Genomic DNA, 15,404 nt, shown 5'->3' with positions numbered 1-15,404 from the left:
CCTCAAAAGTAGGTCAGTTGTGTCGCAGCAGCCAATCAGTGTAGAGGGGCGGGGCCTTATCGGTCAAAGTCCAGGAACTTGTTTGGGTCCGTCTGGATATAAAGCTTATTAGCGGCCGCCCGTGCGTTTCCTTCTCGGAGGCTTACGCTCCAAACGTCCGTCCTTACACCGTTATCTGCGGAGATGGCGGAGAGTAGAGATAAAACGACTGACCAGATGAAAATATGGAAGGAGAACCGAGCCGCGCAGGTCTGTATACGACCGCATTCTCCAAGTCTGTGCTGCGCAGCGCTGTTATGGGGATCTGGGTGAGAGGTCAGTTAAGGTAACTAGCTCGGTAGCAGAGACGCTGAACGTTGAATTTGTAATGTTATTTTAGCTTTGCATGCAGAATGTAGCATTAGTGTTCAATAAAATAACTTGTTTGTATAGTGATTATTATTGCAAAGCGCCCGCTAGCTAACAGGCTAACAGGTTAGTTTCCTCCCCAGTCTAAACTAAAAAAGACATCGTTTTAATTCAGGGTCTGGTGTAATATATCAACCATTTCTGGGCCATTGTCCAGGAGGTAGCCGGCTGTGTGGCTGAACTTGAGTCCGGTCAGTTCATTTGTTAGATAACCACAGAAGGCTTTGAGCCAAATTGTAAAACTCTTGATTTTATGTTTCACTACAACACTATCAATGTCCAGTCTGCTGCAGAAGTTGGAAATTGATTTATCAAATACCTACAGACACACACACAGTCATTTCCTAATAAACATATGTAGCTGCTGTCAGTGAACGTGTGTTTGTAAAAACTGTCTGACAGAGGCCAGATACGCTGACCACAGGGGCTGGGGTTCCCGTTGGAGATAAACTCAATCTGCAGACTGCAGGACCAAGGGGCCCTTTGCTGGTTCAAGATGTGGTCTTCACAGATGAGATGGCTCACTTTGACCGCGAAAGAATTCCAGAGAGAGTGGTGCACGCCAAAGGGGCAGGTGAGTGCAGCCATCAGTCATAAATGTGTAATTTGTGTCACAGCTGTGTTGCCCCTGTCAGGTTATTGTTGATAATATGGATATTTCTAAGTCTACAGATCCTCCATCTCCTTCTGTCTACATTCTGTCTTTTACTATTACTAATGTCTCATACTGATGTCCTACCTGTTTATCATTACTTCATTTATTGCACAATACAAGCACTAAAACCCAGATGCCCAACTAAGTCTATATATATATACACTGTATATAAGTATATGACTCAAGGCCAGGCAAATTTATTTGTATAGCACATTATCATACACTGGTCATTCAGTGTGCTTCACAGAAAATAAAAGAAGCTACTTAATCGACATAAAAGTAATGAAAGAGCTAAAAATATAAGAACACGGATCATAAAATAGATAATAGTATGCCAGTTTTAGCTGGTTCCAGCAGTGGGCAGCATAATGGCTGAACATCATTTCACCCTGTTAAGTTTTCAGGGTTCAGGGTTGCACTGAATGTACATGACCAACCCGTCAAGAAGTTGGTAGGAGACATTGTCCAAGATAAAGTGTATCTTGGACAGCATCCACTTTTCTGACACTGCCAACAGACAGTCCAGCTCTACGCCTACACGTCATTGGCCTTGGGGATCATTGAAATACCTGCTTGTTCCCCCTCTCTCCCTCTGTCATCTAGGCGCATTTGGATACTTTGAGGTAACGCATGACATCACTCGTTACTGCAAGGCCACGGTGTTTGAGCATGTTGGAAAGACCACGCCCGTTGCTATCCGCTTCTCGACTGTGGGTAAGAGCAACCATTTGTGGGCTCCAGAGTTGGAAGTAGTTAAGAAAATGATACTATGTTTCACAGGTGAAATAATTGTAATTTTTAGCAGCTGTTACAGGGTGGCCAAATCAGATGTACAATACATGTCACAGCTTTGAACTCCTTTTGATGTAAATGACTTCATGTCAACCCTGTAAAGCCTGACACATCAAATAATAGACAGAAAATTCTGTTGTTTTTTTTTAAATTGAAGTGTTTATTGCACCTTTTAACAACATACAATTATTTACACATATGATTTTTTTGTATCATATTTGATACTTATGAAGATTATGCACTGCATTATTCCATGAAAAATAATAGCCCAGTTTTGACTGATAATCTCTTTTTTACAATCCAACATATTGCTTATCTAAAAATAATAAATCTTAATCTTTAGACGATCACCTGGTCACAACACTTTTTTTGCGCAGCTTGTTTTCCGGTTGTTGTTTTTACCTGGCGCAGCAGTCTTACGTCATTGTGACGCGTACATGCACGTTCAAGCAAATCGACGTATTTACTTTATCAATTATGTCAACGCGTCACCACAACCCTACACAGCAGTAAGACGCAATCTGGATAAACACCATGAGGATCATAAACAATCCTCCAGTGTTCCTATTCATGTTCATTCATGTTTGAACACGGTGTTGCCTAATTAACCTTTGAAGAGAAACACACTGTTGTGCTCACACTAATGTATGTCCTTCCAGCTGGGGAATCGGGATCAGCAGACACCTTGCGAGATCCACGAGGCTTCGCAGTCAAATTTTATACTGACGAGGGCAACTGGGACCTGACAGGAAACAACACGCCCATCTTCTTTATCAGGGACGCCATGCTGGTGCGTGCGTGCATGCTTGAGTTATCTAAATAAACAGTATTTTTGTAAATTTCACCATGAATTCCACTGACCGGTGTCTTTCTGCCTGCAAAGTTCCCATCATTCATCCACTCCCAGAAGCGCAACCCCCAAACCCACATGAAGGACCCAGACATGGTGTGGGACTTCTGGAGCTTGAGACCTGAGAGTCTTCATCAGGTAAAGCCTACCTTGCCTGGTTTAAATAGAAATTATCATAAAAACGATGTCAACAATTAATTCAATTAATAATGATTAGGAAAGGACGAAATGTACCCAAAACATGGTGGTCCTAGACTACGAGACTTTCGACATCTTTATGTCCCTGAGGCGAGGATGTTGGGCGGAATTGTCTTACTTTTGACGTTTGGGATTTTAGGGAAATGGAGAGAAAACTTAGATATGTGCTGAACTATTTCCCAGCTTGGAATCAATAAAGTATAGCTATCCATCTATCTTGTGTTTTTTCATTTGAATTTATCCCTCCAGGCTATTTTACGTCAGAGCTGTACCGGTTTCGTTTATATCTAAAATGCTCTCTCAGTGACCAGGACTCTTCATCCTGTGTCCCCATGCAGGTGAGTTTTCTGTTCAGCGATCGCGGCTTGCCAGACGGCTATCGTCACATGAACGGCTACGGCTCTCACACCTTTAAACTGGTTGACGCGAACGGCGAACAAGTCTACTGCAAGTTTCACTTCAAGGTTAGTTAATACCCAGATTTGTCCCTCATTCAGTATTACATCACTTCATTATTGTTAAGAAAGTGAGAAGAGGATAGCTGCTGGACCAACAGTTTTTTTTCCTTTCAGACTGATCAAGGAATAAAGAATCTGTCCGTGGAGGAGGCCGACCGCCTGGCTTCCACTGACCCAGACTATGCCATCGGGGACCTGTTCAATGCCATCGCCAACGGCAACTTCCCATCCTGGACCTTCTACATCCAGGTCATGACTTTCGGACAAGCTGAGAAATTCCAGTTCAACCCCTTTGATCTGACTAAGGTAGTAAAACAAACTTATGGTTTTGATTAGCTCATTAAAAGCTGTTTTAAAGCTGTTTTGCTTGCTTGTCATCCATGTTCAAGCTCACTCAGAAAATGTTAGCAGCAAGGTTGTCTTGTTGTGCTTTTGTTGTTGCCATTCCAACAGGAGCTTTTCCACTAACCTGTGTGCCCTCCTGCAGGTTTGGCCACACAAAGAATACCCTCTGATCCCTGCGGGGAAGATGGTTCTCAACAGAAACCCAGTCAACTACTTTGCAGAGGTGGAGCAGGTGGCCTTTGACCCCAGTAACATGCCTCCGGGCATTGAGCCCAGCCCTGACAAGATGCTGCAGGTAACACCGGCTCATAGTCTCAAAGTCTCTTCCCAAACAGTGTGTAGAACACTATATAAAAACTATAACTATATAAATGACACCAAGGTGTTGCTGTGATGAATGGGATGGCATGTTGGGTCTTTTTTTTTTAGGGTCGTCTCTTCTCTTATCCGGACACACACAGACACCGACTGGGACCCAACTACCTGCAGATCCCCGTCAACTGCCCCTTTAGGACTCGCGTGGCCAACTACCAGCGCGACGGGCCCATGTGCATGTTCGACAATCAAGGTCAGTTGCACACTGTGTTCACGCGTACATCGTCAAGTGCCATCTTGTGTCACGCAGCAAGGGCTCTTGTTTGGGAATAAACAAAACAATGGATGCCCAACAGAAGCAGCATCTTCTTTTGGCAAGAGGTTTTTCTATGTTTTATCCTTCAACGACATGATGAAGTGGACATGATGTGCGTTTTATACTTTCTAAGAGACGTGATATGTGGTTATTTGAAACAATCTGCCTGTAGAATTAATAATTCAGACTTCTTTTATAATCATCACATGAATCAGTCACATCACTGCTGTGTGTATTCCTGTCTCTGTTTTTCTGTATCTCTTTACAAAGCAAGTTTACACGCAATCTCTCACAATAACTTTAACTCTGCACTTAAAGTTAGTCTTTCACCATTTGGCTGACATCAACTACATACACGACTCACAGAAGTAAGGGATATTCAGCTTTCGGGTGAAATTTCAGGATGAACCTAAAATGCACTATAACCTTTACAGGTGAACTTAATGTGACCTTCTCTAAACTTTTGAATGCACATGTCCAACTGTTCAATGTTTCAGTACTTTTTGCACAACTTGCTGTTCTCTAACAAGGAGCTTAACGGTAAAATTCACAACAAGTGTTTGATCCATGAACTGTTGATAAGTTGTTAGGTGTCGTCTTGGTCTCATGATGTCAAAATGTGAACAGCATGATGAGGAGGACTGTTTAAATACCAATTCTGATTGAACTAGGACATTTATTGGTCGATTCATGGATCAAACACTTGTTGTGAATTTTACCGTTAAGCTCCTTGTTAGAGAACAGCAAGTTGTGCAAAAAGTACTGAAACATTGAACAGTTGGACATGTGCATTCAAAAGTTTAGAAAAGGTCACATTAAGTTCACCTGTAAAGGTTATAGTGCATTTTAGGTTCATCATGAAATTTCACCCGAAAGTCAAATATCCCTTACTTCTGTGAGTCGTGTATATGCTTTTGTTCCTCCTAACATGGCAATGACACTTCTGTCTGACCTGCAGGTGGCGCCCCAAACTATTATCCAAATAGCTTCAGCGCGCCAGAGACCCAGCCTCGGTGTGTCGAGTCCAGATTCAAAGTGTCTACAGATGTGGCGCGTTACAATAATGCAGATGAAGACAATGTCACACAGGTACAAAAAAAAATAATGTGAATAAAGAAATGAATAAATGTGTGTGTATTGATGATTGGGATGTCATTTACTAATGTACTGTAAATAAAGAAGACGTCACAAGGTCACATGCTACTGATTTGTCCCACCATTTAGTAATTTCTATGTAAAATACAAATGAATTAATCTGGTTTCATTTTGCTCTGTGGTGAAGATGGAACTCTATTTATCCCTAGGGAATTTGTTGTGCAACAGTTGGAGTACAGAACACGTCCTGAACATGTGAATTTGCATTTATTGCAGGTTCATGCCTTCTACACAAATGTGCTGAATGAAGAGGAGCGCCAGAGACTTTGCCAGAACATGGCCGGTGCCCTGAAAGGGGCACAACTCTTTATCCAGAAACGCATGGTGAGTTCATATCACCTTTCAACCCTTCAATTCATCTCACCCTGTTGACTTTACGGGCGTGTTTTGACTTCTATTTGGTTTAATCAGGTTATGTCTAACTTAACAAATTCAGTGGGCCAAAGAAATATGAAATGGAGAAACTGATCAGATGAAGCTGGCTTGTGAGAAAACATTTAGGTTTAACCACAGCACATACACAGGAACCTTGTGTGTGTGTGTGTGTGTGCGCGCGCGCAATGGTGCTTCCTGTCTTCACATTGTAACACAGAGACCTTACGTAGTTTCAGGCAGGAAATATAAACTAATTTTCTACTTTTTTCATTGATGTTGCTCTATCCTGGTATCATACAAAATTCCCACAAAGGATAGATATATATATATATATAGATATGTAGATGGATAGATAGATAAATACTTAATTCATTCAAGGGTCTCATTTTCCCTTATAGTACAGTCAATATTGCAATGAGTACATCAGTGTTGTATGTAACATTTAGACTTCATCTTGGGTGAGGACATTTTTTTTCATTTCTGTTTGCCCATGCATACCGACACTAACTAACACTTCCCATTTGGGTTTCGTAGAAAAATTAGCGGCGCTTATCAACTTCACTTTTCAACACCACTTTCACTTTTACTACCAACCATGGACACACTGTTTACACTAAATATTCACCAAATGTATTTTCAAGCCACGTGAAACATAAAATGTGACTGTCCAAGAAGTTGATTGATGAAATTGTGAGTGTGTTGTTCTCCTGCAGGTGGAGAACCTGAAGGCAGTCCATCCAGACTATGGAAACAGGGTCCAGGTGCTTCTCAACAAGTACAACGCTGAGGCACAGAAGGTAAACAAGTCCCTCAATCAGTGTCACCAACCAGATTCTGGCTCTAAACAGGTCCCACTTAAAGCTTCAGAATAACTTTTCAACCTGAAGAAAATGAGCACAACATGCATTAATACATGTCTTTGCAACCAGCAGATCCTAACACAGCAAATAAATACACGTATCGTCACCAATTTCACATTTTTACAACTATATAGTGTACTTTCAATTGATTAAAAATAAAAATGTTGTTATTGAATAAGCATCTCAATGTTACATGGTTGCAAAAATCCATAAACTATACCTAACATTATAGATGGCTTCAATGTAAATAACCCCATAATGAGCACATATGTAATGAAATGTAGAAATGAAAGATTAGGCAGATGACTGATGGACTATATCAACAACATTACACAAATAAATGGATGTTTTACAACTTTTACAACCAATGATTGAATGTGGCAGATTTTGATTTTTTTCTGTCTCCTTCTCTATTCATTAGAATGCAGCTGTGCGTGTTTATAGCCGCCCAGGAGCCTCGGCCATCGCTGCCTCTTCCAAGATGTGATCCCTTAAAGGAACTAATTTGCCGACTTAAAGTGATACAGTTGCATTTAACTTGCTAATTACCATCAATGACGAGATTGAATAACCATTTACTGAACTGGGATTGGGGTTATTTTTCTTATAATCCAGTCAACCCTGTAGATTTTCTCAACTACAGTAAATATTCAGGTGAGATTTAAAGTTTTATTTTGGTCTAATGCTGAATGATTACTTTCTGTGATAGCTTTTTTTGATGTTGACTAAAAAAAGAAACAATGCAGATCTATAGAATATTTTGCCATCTTTCAAACACCAGGAAAGAATAAATTGATAATTAATTTTATTCCTTTGCCTTACAGCTTTGAGTGTTTGTGTCTTTGCTACATGTGCCTCAGTTTTATTTGAATGATTTAAAACCTTTGACACCATTGAATAATGTTTGTATTTGCAATTACAATATTTTTTCAATGGAAGCAAAGGAAATAAAATGCTTGATAAACAAAGTAGTAAATTAACCAATTCTGAATTGTCAGAATTGTCAGTCATTGTTTGGAGAAAATAACAGTCTTATTTAAAATGGCCACCAAAGACCATATGGTCTAATCAATTGTCAATCAATTGTCAATCTATGGTGATTTAACTGTGTAATCTGTTGTGAATACTTTGACCCTCGTACTTCGTCTGCAAACTTAATTATGGAATTGAAACCATAGGCAGAAGCGCAGTCATGGGTGAATAGGGAGTAAAGGAGAGGGCTCAGCACGCAGCCTTGTGGCACGCCTGTGTTCAGGGTGATAGTGGAGGAGGAGAGGTTATCTGTCTTAGCAGACTGGGGTCTGTTAGTTAGAAAGTCTAGAGTCCAGTTGCAGAGGGATGTGTTGATACCAAGCTGGCTGATCTGAATGTTGCACAAATACCTCATTGTTGTGCTTCCTTGACAGGACAAGTAGTTGGATGGGGTTGAAGCCACAACTCTATGCAGGTCAAAATATGTTCTTCCACAAATGACAGTCACTTATGACCTCTTACACAAAGTGAAAGTGCCTAACCTGACCTCATTCTTACCGCTTCACCATGAAATTTGTGAACCCACTAACTCTACACAAATTGTCCTAAATGCATTTATAACCACTGGACTGAAACATTAACAAATAAATAACCACAAAATGTAATGCTCATAACACACTCGCCATTGTCCATGTAAGGATGAAAAATGTCTGGAATCAATAAACTATCAAATGAAGCTCAGGTTAAGTGACTATACAGTACATTTAAAATCAGGGATGGGGAACCTCCGGCCCGCCCAGTCCGCGAGACAGACAGGCAGATGGCAGCGCAGATTTTGAAGATCTCACCCCCCTCTGTTTTTGTGTATAGTTACTCTGCTGCATTCAGTGTGGATTGTTGACATGAGTGAACACAATAAATGTGATGCAAGTGGAGTGGAAATGTCATGTGAGTGTTTCTGAACCTGTGTAATTATCTCTGATATGGGCTGGAAATATTTTCATTTAACTTTTAGTCTACTTTTTAGTTTCAGATACAATCACTGTTGCTAGTATAATGATCTCATAGATGCCTTTTCATAATGGCTTGAAAACAGGGGGGCGGGGGGGGAGACAAAGAGGCAACAAGGAGAAAAGAAAGAAGGAAAAAAAGTAACAGAAGAAACTGTGAAAGGAAAGTGGGGCAGTGGCTCAGTCCACCGGGACTCTGCCATTATGTGTGTGCATGTAATGTAATAAATGCATTGGTCTGAAATAGGGAATCAATAATGGGGTCCTCTTCTTCTAGAAACAAAGAAGACGCATTTTTGAAGCATGAGACAAAGAGGAAGGGGGAAAACCATTAAGTTGATCAAGCACCTGGAGGATGTTTAGGGCGGCTAAGCAGGGTTTCTGTTATATTACAAAAGGGGAAAAAAGCAGAATAAGTTTGTTTCGTAAATGGGAAACTCCCCACCGCAACTGTATAAGAGGAACATAAATTCATGTTAAAAGGAGTGTATTTGCTCCACCATCCTGTGGCCCATCAGCAGCTTAACACTGAAGGAGACTTAAGGAATCGTCATTGCCAGTGTTGAAATCATCTCTGTGAGTACACAAATTTCAGATTGAAAGTTCATATAAGGATATTCTTGAAATTCTTGGTTCTTAAAACTGAATGTATTAATGATTTAATTAGTGTAGTGAACATTTAAATGGAAGCTAGGTTCATGGTATTTTGACTTGTGTTTTGTCTCATGCTTGAGATGTATAAAAGTAGTGACAGTCTGACTTATAATAGAAAATAGGCTGAAATAAAAAGAATTTGTGAAACAGGTACTTGCTTGATCAACCTTAAACCTTCCTTTTTTGGCTGCAGGCTTCACACATCATTGTTCGCTCCTCTACCAAAGCTGACAGCAATGAATCCTGAATCAGACACGATTCCAATGCAGGGGGCAATGTTTGTTGAGCCCCCCGTGCAGACCACCGTGGTGCAGCACACCACCTTCAACAGCGAGAATGACCCCAAAGATGACATAATCTGGTCTCTGCTCTCCCTCTTGTATTGGAACCCCTTTTGCCTCGGACTTGCAGCCCTCATCCACTCCGTCAAGGTGAAACCTCAAATAAATTAGAAGCTCTCTCTCTACATAATAATATAATAATATCCCTCTTGATAAAGTATTACCAAGTATTACCATTCTGAATCATGATGTTTTCGTCTCTTTAGGCCAGAGACCGAAAGATGGTCAGAGATCTGGAAGGTGCCAGACACTATGGATCAACTGCCCGTAACCTCAACATTGCCGCCACCATTATTTCCTGCCTTTTTCTCATTATTTTCATTGGCCTGGTGGCTAGCCTGCCTAACCATACTGTACGCTTGTATTAAATTACAAAAATGACTTCTGATATCGAAGGAGATACATTTCATATTGTGATGAATTTGTCTTCATGTTATCCTTATAAAACAAATTGATAAAAGTGCTTTTAATTGAATCAGAGAAATAGCCTGCCAACAAGTTCAATCAAGTGTGTAACCACATCTGAATTGGCTGGCCATGCGTCTTAGCAGTTGTACACTTTCATCGCTCAATAAAGGCATTTGTGTTGTGACTGTTTTGTGTGGTCACTTTCCAGTACCTTATCGTGTCATTTCACCATATCTACTGGCTGTGACTAGTTGTAGTAGATATTGCAGAATGAGTGACTCTGTATGTGAGTAGCCTCATCAGACTCAATAGCTTGTCCTTTAGAATAGAATAGAAAAGCTTTTATTGTCATTGTACATGAGTATACAACGAAATGCATTGGTGCTGTGCCTGAATCTCAGGACAATAATAAATAAACAACACAGTTCCATTCATACATTAAAAAATAGGTAGTCCCATTGCTCAAGATGTCCCATTATCTTTACTGTTGCCTTTGCATTTACCTCTGATATGCCCAGAAAACGCCCGGCCTGAATTATCATTTTTTTTCCTATCAAAAGTCTATTGATGGTCATACCGGTTACTTCAACACACTGTCTACCATATTGGGAACACAGGTTTAACCCTCTCCTCATATTGCCATCTTCTGTACCCCATCTGACTCATGCCAATTTAACACTGCGCATAAGGAAATTGTCATGTTCACCTACCTCTCTGCTTGCTTGACACCGCCTGCTTCTGCATTGGAAATCCCTCACTCCTCTCTCTATTTCACAATGGCTGAGGGAGATGATGCTTTTTCTTAAACTCGAGAAAATCAAGTACACTATGAGGGGTCACACTGATAAGTTCTATCAGCGATGGCAATAATTTATTTCTTACTTCAGGTGTGAAAAACTTCTGATCTGTATAAGGAGGGCGCGAAAGAAAAAGTTGGGGAACCACTGATCTAAGAAGAGATGTCAGGTATCTAGCTTAGACCAATGTGCATCAGAGTAAATCGGAGTGTAGCAAACTGAGCCTTTCTTTATGCAATTTTGTCTTGCTACTCCAAGGCATGGACTGTGATTAGTTAAATAGTTGGATTTTCATTGAAGGAAATTATTATTTTATTTTGGTTGTTTTGTTGTTCTGTGAAATGAAGGTTTCCATTGAAAATGAACTTAAAAGGTTTCAGATATAGAGAGGCATAAGAATTATTTTATTTACTTAAATAAAAATAAGAAACAAATGCCTGACAAAAACAAAAGTTTCATGTATGTTTCTACATGAAAAAGTTGTATCATTATATATCTGGAGAGAAGGAAAAACATGCACAATTGTAGTCCATTTTTCAAGAAATATGGAGTCTGGCCCGCGACTTGGTCCCAGTTTTTTATTTTGGCCCAATGTGTATTTGAGTTTGACACCCCTGGTCTATGTGATGTAAGGGTCATCCCTGATTCTTTTTCCAACTCAGCTGAGTTCCTTGCTAAGCAGAAGGAAGAGCCCACTGAGTGCTGAGATGTTCACTGACTTATTCAACAGATTCCCTGTAAGTGCAACCAATCTCTTTCAAAGGACTGAGCAACAAGAAAGATGAGCTGCTGATAGGTTGTTATTTTTAGGCCAAGAAACAGACAGATGATCACAATCTTTTGCCCCTGTCATGCTCTCATCGCCAGTTTTCAGAATTTGTCGCAGATCATGTAGATGTATAGACAACAGAAGGCGACTGTGTGGCATGTAAATGCACCACCATATAGTCTAATGTAAACAGTTGTCCTTCCATAACAGGTTTTTACATTTTTATAACGCGTCTAAGATGTATATATCCCAGATACTTTTCTAAATTCCAAAATAGTGTCACCGTTTGGGTTTAACAAGTGCCTGTAAACTCATACAATCTGAGCTTTGTTTTACAGAATGTTGCACCATGGAATCTGAATGTGCAGTTGCTTGTATTAACTGAAGTTTGTCATGTGTGTATTTCCAGGTTCTGTGTGTTAAACTGCTGGAGACAGCAGTGCAACACATCACATCAGGTGCTGGAGAACACCAGCAGGTAAAGCAACACTCTGCTGCAGATTATATATACTGTACAGTGCTCTGATTTATCAAAAATGACCATACACATGGCTAATCAGCCATGTGTAAGTCATACTTTGGAACTTTTGATTATAAAAAAAATGAATTATTAAAGATGATGCATGAAGCATCTTAAATCTGTGTATGTCTGCTGTTGCAGACAAAGGTTAACAGTCATGAGAAAATTGTGAAACAAAAGTGTCACAACAAATCCAGAAACTACCCATTTGAATTTGTTCTGCTTCTTGACTTGACTGAACTAGAAATGATGGTTAGAATGCACACAGGAGTTCAATCAACATGTCTGTGGATGCAAATCACTGAGCATATCAATAGTAAAATATCTGCACTTTGGCTTTCCTTACAGACATGAGTCTACAGTTCTAAACTGTATCATTTGACTGGGGATGATCAACACATTTTTAATATCAAAGGAGTTGCAAGTTTCAACCTACATAAGAAATGCAACTTGCTTCATACTTCTTTGGGTTAAAACAGCCCATATAGGTTTGAGGTCCAAACACTCAATTTAACTCATGTGCCTCTGCAAACATCTCATCTACAGTGACAGTGCTGAGCTAGTGTAGAGTCAATGTGTTAATGCGTATGTGTGTGTGTACAGAGCCAGGCGTGTGTTGATGCTGCGGGCGCTGCAGAGCACAGAGGTTCAGCAGCTGCTCTGTGGTGCGCCATGGTCCGAGCTCTGCGTGAAGATCACGTGTCAACTGGCAGAGGTGAGTCGATCAAGAGTCATAATGATGTCATGTTAATATGATTCTTATCAGGGGATCATCAGCTGCTTTGATGTGTTACAGCCATACTCATCAGTCTAAACACAAAATTAACCCAATAATCCTAGGAATAAGACCGTCTCAGTGGACAATATTAAGATATTGAAACAGTTGCAGGTCAGTTACCGTCTGATTCAGGATGTTTTATTGCCGGAGTTGGACATAATTACTTAGAATCAAATGAAAAACCTTTGACAGCCATTACAAAATAACTTCTACTAAAATGTTTCCAGTCAAACCAGACAAAGTGTATCTAGTGTTCACATGATGATCATAAAAATTAGTCTAAGTCCACAGTCTTCCTCCCACAGTGTCTGAAGCTGGGTGGACAGCGTGACAGCAAAGAAGTGAAGGAGACAGCTGTAAAAGCTCTGTAGCTGTGTCACTTCCTGCTGAAGCACATCAAGCGGCAGGTAGGTGTGTGTTTTTGGTTTGGTGTGTGTGGACGTATTGCTGATGTGGTTGCAGTGCAGACTCAGTCTCTTCTTCGTGTTCTGCTCTGTATAGAAGCTGTCGGTTTAGCTGGATTCCCTACAGAAGTTGTTGCAGTCCTTAACCAGCATCATTGCTTTCAAGAAGACAGGCAAGCTGGAAGACACCTACTGGGCTGTGATGAAACACTTTGGGGTAAGGGTTAGTCCAAGATATGGGCTTTTAAGGTTTTCTCTAGTTTTACAAAACGATGACCGCTGGGTCAACATTTTCAGGATTTTGTCAATATACTCAGATTTGCCCCAAATTCACACAAATTGATGCCAGGGCAGCCTGGAGGCTGTGTCTGAAATGTAAACTTTGTAGCTCCTTCCTTGTCCAATATAAGGGCTTTTAAGGTTTTCTCTAGTTTTACAAAACGACGACTGGGGGGTCAACTTTTCTATGATTTTCTAAATATTCTCAGATTTGCCCCTAATTCACACAGATTGATGCCAATGCAGCCTGGAGGCTGTGTCTGAAATGTTAACACTCTAGCTCCTTCCTTGCCCAAGATATGGGCATTTTAGGTTTTCTCCCTTTTTACGAAACGATGACTGCGGGTCAACATTTTCATGATTTTCTCAATATTCTCAGATTTGCCCCAAATTCACACACATTGATGCCGATGCAGCCTCGAGGCTGTGTCTGATATGTTAACACTCTAGCTCCTTCTTTGTCCAAGATATGGGCTTTTAAGGTTTTCTCTAGTTTTAAAAAACGACAACTGCTCTGTCTGAAATGTTTACACTTAGAGTCATTTACTGCATGTTTTTCTAGTGTAAGTGCTAAGCTGAAGTGAATGTTTGTGACCTGTGGTTTTTAATAGGATTTACATATAATATCATAACAATTGAGCCACATAAGATAATAGTAGATAAGATGATTGACTTTGAGTTTTTATGGACTGAGCATTATCAGTATCATAAAAGTTCAGCCTTTGCTCCCTTGGCTCGTCATAAACCACACTGACTTCCCCTTTATTCAACCTAAACAGACAAATACAGAGAGGTTTGACATTGACATTGATTTTGAATCTGGGAGGTTAACATGTGGTTACCATTAAGTAAACCTCAACTTTAGTATTAGTATTTATTACATTAACTATAGAAAATCCAACGTATCCTGTGTCCTCTTTTGTTTCTCAGCTGTTGGCTTGAGGTAAAATTCAACATTCATCTGCCATATTTGGTCCAAATTATGATTATGACCTGGAACGAGTATCAATTCATCTTTGCTCCATAATTTGTTAGCCTTGCATACTAACCTTTTGATACTCTTGTTCTAACTCCATGACATTTCTGATGTCTAAGCAAAGCAATTTTTTTTACTCGATTTTTGTTTGTCTCTCGATGAGGCAGCCCTAAAAAACTGTTTATATCTTTGGTTCTAATCTGCTGAAAGAGATAAAGGTTTACAGATAAATTATATAGGTTATCTGGCGTTATATGACTGAATTCAAGTCGGTAAGCGTTGTGTGTGAGTCATTGTGACTGCTAGATGAATGGATAGATTATGGACTGCACTGACATGTTAGAGCAATCTATTTACCAGGGAATGATTTATGACCAATACATTTATTCACATTCAAAGGTATGGGGGTGGATCTTTCTCCTTCTCCAACCTTGTTAACAGAGTCACCAAACACTTTTCCACTGAGTTTGAACTTCAACAGGTTAGTCAAAGTGTATTTCAATGTTCCAATTGTTTTGGAATGGATTTAGAATGGATTTTGCTTATTACCTCCTCAATATCACACAAACAAGATTTTCATAATGTGGATTGGTGCTTATTAATCATTTCAGTCATTCCCTGATGATTCTCTGTTGTTTTTACTTCAAGTCAAGTCTCAAACCCATGCAATCGTGCAGAAATTAAAGTCATGGGAATGAATAATCTTGTTTTTGTACAGTAGTCTAAATGTGATGTCCTGCTAAAATTCCCCTCAGCAGTCTCAGTATGT

The 15,404-nt window shown here is 40.0% G+C and overlaps 1 protein-coding gene across 1 annotated transcript; it reads left to right on the top strand.

Annotated features, from left to right (window-relative positions):
- The first annotated feature begins 63 nt into the window (after positions 1 to 63).
- Positions 64 to 8,634, top strand: cat (catalase). The gene is made up of 13 exons (XM_076142394.1): positions 64 to 249; positions 811 to 982; positions 1,667 to 1,777; positions 2,515 to 2,645; positions 2,739 to 2,843; positions 3,242 to 3,367; positions 3,476 to 3,667; positions 3,849 to 4,001; positions 4,136 to 4,274; positions 5,296 to 5,426; positions 5,709 to 5,816; positions 6,581 to 6,664; positions 7,149 to 8,634. The coding sequence occupies exons 1-13, from the start codon at positions 184 to 186 to the stop codon at positions 7,212 to 7,214; spliced, it is 1,584 nt and encodes a 527-aa protein (XP_075998509.1). The 5' UTR covers positions 64 to 183; the 3' UTR covers positions 7,215 to 8,634.
- The last annotated feature ends 6,770 nt before the right edge of the window (positions 8,635 to 15,404 follow it).

This window comes from Genypterus blacodes, unplaced genomic scaffold (genome assembly GCF_046128005.1).
Source record: "Genypterus blacodes isolate CSIRO-AG114 ecotype Tasmania unplaced genomic scaffold, CSIRO-AGI_Gbla_v1 ptg000021l_1, whole genome shotgun sequence".
NCBI lineage: Eukaryota > Metazoa > Chordata > Actinopteri > Ophidiiformes > Ophidiidae > Genypterus > Genypterus blacodes.
Note: the sequence above shows the minus strand (reverse complement) of the source record. Positions and strands in the feature narration are given on the sequence as shown.

Bases quoted from the DNA above. Each gene is read 5' to 3' on its own strand.
- cat (XM_076142394.1), top strand. From the start codon at position 184: ATGGCGGAGAGTAGAGATAAAACGACTGACCAGATGAAAATATGGAAG. The intron at 1,778-2,514 runs GTAAGAGCAACC...ATGTCCTTCCAG, and splicing joins TATCCGCTTCTCGACTGTGG to CTGGGGAATCGGGATCAGCA. The intron at 3,368-3,475 runs GTTAGTTAATAC...TTTTCCTTTCAG, and splicing joins ACTGCAAGTTTCACTTCAAG to ACTGATCAAGGAATAAAGAA.